Here is a 9,249-nt window from a genome sequence, read left to right on the forward strand (position 1 = left end):
ACAGTTGCTAAAGCTCTTTCATCTCAAATGAAACTATCAATCGTCATCTTTGAAACTTGACAAAATGTTTAAAATGTGACTGTATGAACCAGACCAGACTGAGACAAGTATACCTCTGCCACCAGATGGAAAAAATTCCACTTCCACTTCAGTGTCCTGCTGAGCAGCGATTCCATTATTGTTTAGAGTGGAAACGAACCAGTAGCATTGGGTCTTTTTGCTGAATGCTGGGGAAAAAAAAAAAATGTATTTCACTCTCTTCACTGTGTTTAAAAGCATCAAGAGCAGAAGATACAAATTCAGTGATTCAGCAGGAATGTGATAGTCTGTAGTTTAAGAAGTTTGTTCATTAATCAGATAATTCTACTGTAAAATATAATATATTTTATATGGTTTTCTTCTTTCTATTTTCCAGTTCCCCTGATGGTGGAATCGGTCACCGTGGTGGAGCGCACACTGACCACCATCACGCTGCAGTGGAGGAACACCAACGCAGCCTGGACATACCAGCTTGAAACTGAACACCGTAATGCGACGGTTAATCTGACCGGCTCGGATGAAGTGACAGGGATCGTTGGAGACCTCGAACCTGGAGCAAAGTACACAATCAGAGTGTTCACAGTGTTTGAAATCTTGAAAAGTAAACCTTATGAAGTCGTCACACTAACAGGTATATTGAGGCAATTGAAAACGTTTTCTCTGATATGAAAATGTTTGATGACAGTTTTCTCAGAAGCAGTAAATCTGTAAAGCTTTCAGCTCTTCTCTCATTTGTTTCAGTGATTGATTGTCAGAGTATAAACTGGCAGATTACGAGCACGTCCATCCAAGCAGCAGTTGATGGGGAGTTCACGACGGCAACGCTCCTGAATGAAACAGGAAGTTCTCTCAATGTTAGTCAAAACATATCATTTACTGGACTTGACCCTGGAGGAACCTATAAAATAATTCTTGAGTACGAACGCCTCCTGCAGTGTGACCACAACCTGACAGTGTGTAAGTACTAATCTGTTTTATCTCAACTTGTTTATTTACTCTTTACGACTTTTACATCTTAGGTACAGTCACTTATACACATCTGCAATAAATGCTGAGGAGGCCTATTTTATGTCTATATCAGATACACTAAATATACCCCACAATAAATTAACGTCCTTGCTGACAGTGATGAAGAGATAAAGATAATAAATACAGGACTCATAAAACAGTAACAGTAAATATAAATCAAAGTCCATGGGAATCAGACACGAATAAAAATGGAACAGTTGGAGTTCTTAAGAAAGTTTGTCAATATAACAGGAGTTTCATTCTGAAGTTTGTTTTTTGAAAAAAAAAGTGACAAAGAAAAAAAGTGGAGTGTAAAACTATGAATTATTTCATTATCGTGCATATTTTTTATTACTGCATTTGTTTGTAATGAAGACAAATTCACTAATATTCTGCAGTGCCCATATCTGGCATTTTCTCCCCTCTGTGTAACAATGTCATTATTTTACATATTTCTCAGATCTGTTTATGTAAATTAGAAATGAGTAGATCTTAGATTCCAGGCTTGATTGTGATTTTGAAGAGGATCTTTTCTCTTGTTCTCAGCTCCGTCTGACCCAGTAGGCCGCTGTGAGTACGAGGCCTCTGGATATTCGATCGGCGTAGTTTGGGATGAACCGCTTGGTGTGTGCACTCAAGCAGAAGTCAACGTGTCGGGGAGTAAAAACCTTTTCGACTGTGGGGAGCGGTATGGTGTCGTCGGAGGATTCCAACCTGCCAGAACATACCAAGTGTCTTTAGTTTTACTCTCTGGAGATGCCAGGAGCCAGAATACGTTTGTTTTTGACTGTCATACTGACCCAAGGGGTGAGTATAACGACTAACTTACAGTTTTATTTTCCTGCTGAAAGATGCTGATGTATTTTCTCTTTGATTCCCTGAAGGAGTCATTGCAGGGTCGGTCATGGCTGTGCTGATTTTCATCATCCTGGTCTGTGTGGCCCTCTTCATCTTTATTAAAAGACCAGACATTATCAGGTCGGTGCTGCTTCAGTTACAACTCTATTAATTATTGTCTGAAAGCCAATAAAAACAAACAGCTTGATTTGTTTCTATAGGAGGAATAAATCATTCACTGGAAGATCCAAACGATCTACTGCAAAGGGCAAGTGAGTATTCATGTTTTATCTGTCAGTTCTCCATTGGATATTTTCCCATTGCTCGGTGGTATGTGACAATATTCTACTTTTTTTGTATTTGTTTTTTTTTCAGAGCCATTCCTGCTTCAAAGTTTCAGAATCACTTCTCTCAGTTCAGTTCGGATAACAACAAAGGTTTCAGACAGGAATACGACGTATGTAAAGTTATTTCTCTGTTTTTCTCCTCCCGTGGTTGTTTTTCAAAACCTGTTCAGTTTGTTTTCAGTTTGACTCAGTCTTCATGTCCTGTCCTCAACTTCCATGTAGCACTTCAGTCTTGTCAGTGCAGATCAGCCACAAAAAGTAGCCACACAACCCGAGAACAAAGTGAAAAACCGTTTCAGCGATGTGCTGCCATGTAAGCAAACTTTCTGTCTGAACTTTGAGAAATGTTTCTGATTCACTGAGTCGCTGCTGCTTTTGTCAGTTGCTCTTCAACCCTTCATATTTGTCTCATCCCAGATGACTCGAATCGAGTGAAACTAACTACGTCTGGATCCGCTGAGAGCTCCGACTACATAAATGCCAGTTACATGCCAGTAAGTTTTGCTTCCTCTGTACTTATAATAAAATATACAAAGGGAAGACTGAGGTAGTTCCAACCGATCACTACCTGAGCATCTTCTGTGGGTTGTAGACACCACCTCCTGTTACTGCCAGAGGTGAGAGAAAGAAATGCAATAGTGGCCAATTTGTTAGTCAGAAAGAACAAAAATGAAGAAATTTTCTGTGGACACCACCTGCAGAACCACTTCTCAGGCACCGTCTTCACTTGCCTCTCATTTCCACAACAACAGTTGAAACTGATTCACAGTCGGTGCTGCTTCCTCACTGGACAAGTTGATTTCACAGAAGATTGACTTGGAGTTACATTGTGCTGTTTCAGTGTCCTCTTTATTTTTCGTGCAGTGTATAAAAACCATGCAGCTTAAAAAATGTTTAACTCATGGTGTATTTTGGTGAGGAAGATCACAGTGGATCAGTCAGAAACATTTAACCTCTTAATCAAATTCATAATAATTAAAAGCATTCGAGCAGTTTCGACTTTTCAGTCATGTAAACTTTATTGATTGCTTTGCAGGGATATCGGAACAACAGAGAGTACATCGCCACTCAGGGTCCTCTTCCTGCAACAGTCGATGATTTCTGGAGAATGATTTGGGAACAACAAGTGAAAGGAATCGTCATGGTAACCAACTGTACTGAACTCGGACAGGTAGGTCTTCAGGATACCTCAAATAAATGTTATTGTCAAGATGTAAGCTGAATTTTGACACTTTCCTTTGATGAAAATAACGAATATGACAATGGATAACACAAACATGGGAGTGTTTTTAATGACCAGTTTTTAATGTTTCCCTTTTCCCAGACCAAGTGTGAACAATACTGGCCTTCTGGCCGCCAGTCTCGCCTTTTTGGAGTGCTGTCCGTCACCACCATATCAGAGCGACAGGAGCCCAACTGGACGTTGAGGACATTCAGTGTGAAACACGTACAAAACATCTGTTTTTAATCGCGCGCATAGACTGGGAACTAACCCGTCTTCAGGTCAACAGAGAGACAGACAGAACAGTCCCAGAGCAAGGAACGTTTTGAGTGACATCATTCTGAGTGACGTCAATAGTTTTTGCATTGTCAAGCATTGTTTACTGACCACTCTTAATACAACAAACTAATTTCTCTTTTCAAATGTTCTTCACAGAGAAACACCTCTGAAGAACGCACAGTGAAACACTTCCACTTCACAGCCTGGCCTAACCGTGGCGTCCCTCAGAGCACTGACGTCCTGATCCAGTTCAGAGGACTAGTGAGGCAGCACATCGAGAGAGAAGGAGGCAGAGCGCCAACTGTGGTTCACTGCAGGTAACACTGCATACAGTCAGTCTGCACCACTCCTATGTTGTTGATCTATCTGAGATGCTTGGTGATGGGTAGTTTCATAGAGTGGTGCAGTGTGTTCACATCACTTCTATCTTTGACAGACCATCAGTGCAGAGCTCACAGAAAGTATTTCCGCATTTCATAAAATAGCAAAAAATCAATGAAAATGTTCTTAATATTTGGGGAAAATGTGGTCAGATGAGTCACGTTGTACTTAAGCTCTCCTGGAGGTGAGGAAAAATGACACTAAAGAGAATGAGACTTTATTTCAGGATGTATCCTATCAAATGAAATTACCAGAATGCATCCAGAATGCAAACCTGTAATCTAATCGTGATTAATCAAAGAAAAATTATGCGATTAATCCCGATTAAGAAAATTTATCGTTACCCAGCTCTGTATTTTAAACATCAGAGAATTAACTATTAACTACATTTCAGTGCCTTAAAGGGATACTTTAACATTTTGACAAATTGGCCCATTTAGCGCAATTCCTTAGTCATTTCGAACAGCATACTTAGTTTTTTGCGAGGGCGAGCTGTTGTTTATTCAGAGGTGAGTCGGGGAATGTTTTCGGGACGGACACAATGGAAGTGGATGGTATTTTTGTTCCCCTCGTCAAACTCATCAAATACACAATCCAACAACCCCAAAACACTTTGGTGGACACGTTATAATCCGCACATTCACTACGCTGTGGAACACCAACAAATAATATTGGAGCGTTACGACACTGAAGCAAATACTGGGAACTACTTTTTCTTATGGAATCACTACGCCGAGACGCCATATTTAGTAAGTAGTTCCGTCTTAGCAATCTTCGCATAAACAACTCAATCTCGTAATTTTGCATTAATATTTCACAGTGTTGTGAATGTGCAGATTATAACGTGTCCATCAAAGTGTTTTGGGGTTGTTGGATTGTGTATTTGATGATTTTGACATGGGGAACCAAGAATACCATTCACTTCCATTGTGTCCGTCCCGAAAACCTTCCCCGACTCACCTCTGAGTAAACAACAGCTCGCCCTCACAAAAAAAGTAAGTATGCTGTTCGAAATGACTAAGGAATTGCGCTAAATGGGCCAATTTGCCAAAATGTTGAAGTATCGCTTTAAGTTGAACCACTGGCTCATGTTACCCTGCAGAGTTTGGCTCTCTTTGCCCACCACCACCATTTCTAGCTCAGACATTCGGCAAGGGGTGGGTTGACTTACCCACTGACTCGTCTCACCTCACTTTCTCCTACAGCTAAAATTTAAATCACTGTCCAGCCTTTAAATGCAAGTTTCTTTTTTTTTTTGTTCTTGGGTGATTCTCTGAATTCGGTGCACTTTGGTGTCCCACGCTTTTACCTCAAAGATTGTCATATAAAGTGAATCACAAAAGGCATTTTAAATCAAGAAATTGAAGGATCCATGTGTATTTGCATTATAGCACACAAATATATTTTTAAAATTATGTTTATAAAAATGTTATGACTTGTCGAGGCCTAGAGGTCTGCCAAATGCACATGTCCCCACTTACCAAAGTTACTTTTTCATTGAATATAAACCAAATAAAAATATCCAGTAACTATATATTTTTTTGCTAATATAATAATTTTCCTGTCTATGATTACCTAAATTGAAGAAATATAAGAAAAATGCATTAAAAATTTATACAATGGCTATATTTAACCATGTCCCTCAGTTTTGTTCAACCCCATAACACCATATGTACCGTCAGCCTTTACAAAATAATGGTTCGGCCCAAGTTCTTAAACATCCAGAAAGTGACACCTCTCATCATTTTCCCGCACATTCTGTTAAAGAGAGGTAAGAGTTAACATACTTTCTTTGTGATATTTAATTGTTTTTATCATCAGATTGACATCGTCAAGCTCAACCTTTCAACTCTGTTACATACATAAATGATACTTACTATTGTTTGAGTAAAAGCAAATAATTGTCTTGGTAAAATACATGAATTTCTTGTTTTCCTCATGGTATATGATGCTCTACACCCTAGCTAATGTGGATGTGTGACTACTTTTATTTAAAATCTTCGACCCCGTAACAAAAAAGCACTTTTACATGGTTGAAGTGCTGTTACGGGGTTGAATGTTGCACCAGCCAGTCCCTTTTAAATCAATAATATTTCACATTCATGTGGATTTCATGCCTAAGGTGGGAATTCCTATTTCCTCTGAGGTTCAAATATGCCCTCATCAGATGCAATTATTAGAAACACAATTTTTTGTGAAATATTTTTCAATACTCAGAGAACTCAAAGAGCACCGAATTCAGAGAATCACCCTTTTGTTACAACAGAAAAAGTACATAAGTTGCCTTTGACGCCACTTGGTCTGTTTTCTCTGTGTGTCAGTGCCGGTGTGGGAAGAACAGGTACCATCATCGCTCTGGATGTGCTGCTTCAGCAGCTGGAGAACGAGCAAGCTGTGGACATCAACGCCTTCGTGCACAGGATGAGGCTGAATCGACCCTACATGGTGCAGACAGAGGTAAAAGTGACAAGTCACTTCATTTGGTGCAAATGAGTATTTAACTCTCTTTAGCTATTCTGGATTCAAATGTTTCCTGTTTTGATGATTTATGACCTTTTTTTTCAGTCCCAGTATGTTTTTCTTCACCAATGCATCGCGGACAGCCAGAAGAGAGCAGAGGAACACATATATGAGAATCCCGACATGATCTATGTCAATGCAGCAGAGCTCCAAGATCTTCGTTAGCAAACAAATATCGATAAATCAGCTTGTTCTCAAGATGCTTTATTCACTTGATGAAAGATTTGTGTTGTATTTGAAACCTTTGCTTATTTGCAGATTTTACGTTTTTGTTTTACTCGACCAAATCTGTACTATTATTTTTGTTTCTGTCATGAGAAAATAACACTTGAGATGACCACAGAGTGTTTTACACATTTATTGTTAATAACAAATGTAAATAGAAGAGATTGTTATCAAAAGAAATAAAATGTCCATAAAAATACCAAAATCTTCAAAGTTAAACTGGTCTTGGTTCCTGTGTTTGTCCTCAGTTAGTTGATATCACAGATTGCTTCTCAAAGCTCTTGAAATTCAGCACAAACATCCTGCTCCTCTGGTGTCACCGTCCACTCACTCCTGACTGCTGGAGACGGCTGCTTCACTGGGTTGAAGGGCTCAATCTTTCCAGCTGCAGGCGGAAGGGCCACGAAGAACTTCTTTGCGATGTTGTGAAGTACGCAGCAGGACTTGATGATGTTGGACTTTCTGTTTAAGGAGCCTTGTTCTGCAAATCCAATTGACAATGCGTCTGTCCTGCTTGAATCTGACGGGGAAGTCATCCCTGAAAAGGCAACTCTGGGTTGTTCGAGATACGATGTTGGAGAGTATGTTTCATAAACTAATGCAGTCTGATGTTATAACAGTCAGAGGTTTGGACAAACAGTATTTGCAACTGCAAACCAAGGTGGAGATCATGAGAATCGGCAATGCAAGGGCGAGCCACCGGAACGTTATAACTATGATGGAAATCACAGTGTAGCATAAAGAGGATGTGGAGCAATGTCAAGAGAAGGGGAAATGCAGCAGGTAAACTTATATAAAAATCAGAGTCTGGTCAAGCCGACATGGTTGTAGAAGCTAGAGACCAAAACATGTTTTGAAACCGGGCGCTTTGTGTTAATTTGCACTCTTGAAAATCAGCCTTTTTGAATGGGTTCCAATGAGACCCAGGGTCTTTTTGAAACTAACATCATCGCTCCCTGCTGGAATTTTCATGGAATTACAGTTTTTTTTTAACTTAAGCATTATCTTTACTTTTTGCCAGTGGTGGTTGGTACTTGGGCAGAACTCCACAACAGCCAGCAAAACAATAAAGCTACTTTGCTAGCTTAAAGTCGGTTGCTTCATGTTCAGGCCACAGCACCTCAGAAAAAAACTATTTGTTTTGGAGAACACAATACATCATATTTACTGTTAATACTACATATGAATGCAAAAATTACAGAAAAAAACTGGAAAACACCATCCTTTGAGGGTCTTTTAGAGCAGTTAATCCCAGAACTAGTCATGGTTACAACGAACCAACAACTTATGAAAACTAGTCAACAAACTGAGTAACTGTGGAAAATAACAATTAATGGAGAACTAATTCTTAAGGTCAGATTTGTTCGATTGGCCATTTGAAAATCTAACATGGTGGCCATTTTTCAAGATGGCTGCTAACTTGGCCTAACAAAACTGATTTATTCATTGTAACATATGTATGTGACCATTTTCAATGATCTTGTGTCTATTTTCAAATCTGCGGAGCTGGATTTTGCTCGTCTGATAATAATATGTGTGATATTTTGGCTTGTTTCTCTGTATTAATGATGTTTAGGGTAACTCTAACCCCAGCATTGGTACTGCTGACCTTACAAGTCCTTGGTCTTGAGAATATGTGGATTGTCTTTGGATCAGGAGCCAATGTACGATGGATTCCAGTGCATGAGCAAGCTTTAGCTATGGGCCTTCAGAAAGCCAGTGGAATACCATGTTTTCCATGCATTCACTGGGGGTGACATTGTATCTGCTTTTTGAGGTAAAGGGATGAAGACAGCCTGGCAGAGTTGGGACACCTATGATGAAATTTCTGAGGCACTCATGAATTTAAGTGAGTGTTCAACATCAGTAAATGATCTTGACCTAGAACAGCTGGAGGGATTTGTTGTTCTCGACCAAGTGCAGCTCCTGGTGTGGATGAAGCCAGACTAGACCTCTTCGCCTCCAAGCAACGGTCAAACAACACTGTTCCACCAAGACCGACCGCCCTGAGAGAACAGTCCACCATCCCCTCAGAAAACAGTCTCCCATCCCCAGGACAGACAGCAGCAGTCCTGCTGACTGGAGCTGGACACAAGGAGGATCATGGCAGGTATGCTGATCCACACAACCACCAGCTGCATCCAGCTGCCAGGAACTGACCAAGTGTTCCTCGAAGAAAGGCTGCTACCAAAGAGGCGAGTGCTTTCAGCCAGGTCTTCCAGGCACAGCAGTCTGAACAGGAGCAGACATTAAAGTCATTTACAATGACAGGTTGATAAGTCCTGTTCCTGTATGATCCAAATGCCTCCAACAGACAGTACTGAGCATGAGCTGGCCAATGAGGGAAGCTTGTGGATTTGCATGATTTGCATTGCTCCATAGATTTTGCAT

The 9,249-nt window shown here is 40.2% G+C and overlaps 1 protein-coding gene across 1 annotated transcript; it reads left to right on the forward strand.

The window, feature by feature from the left end:
* Positions 1 to 1,936: 1,936 nt before the first annotated feature.
* LOC115393524 (receptor-type tyrosine-protein phosphatase H-like) lies at positions 1,937 to 6,866 on the forward strand. The gene is made up of 9 exons (XM_030098549.1): positions 1,937 to 2,040; positions 2,260 to 2,341; positions 2,454 to 2,544; positions 2,649 to 2,725; positions 3,268 to 3,402; positions 3,556 to 3,678; positions 3,889 to 4,049; positions 6,435 to 6,570; positions 6,679 to 6,866. Exons 1-9 carry the CDS (start codon positions 1,952 to 1,954, stop codon positions 6,796 to 6,798), a joined length of 1,014 nt encoding a protein of 337 aa, XP_029954409.1. The 5' UTR covers positions 1,937 to 1,951; the 3' UTR covers positions 6,799 to 6,866.
* Positions 6,867 to 9,249: the final 2,383 nt, after the last annotated feature.

This window comes from Salarias fasciatus, chromosome 8 (genome assembly GCF_902148845.1).
Source record: "Salarias fasciatus chromosome 8, fSalaFa1.1, whole genome shotgun sequence".
NCBI classification, from domain to species: Eukaryota; Metazoa; Chordata; class Actinopteri; order Blenniiformes; family Blenniidae; genus Salarias; species Salarias fasciatus.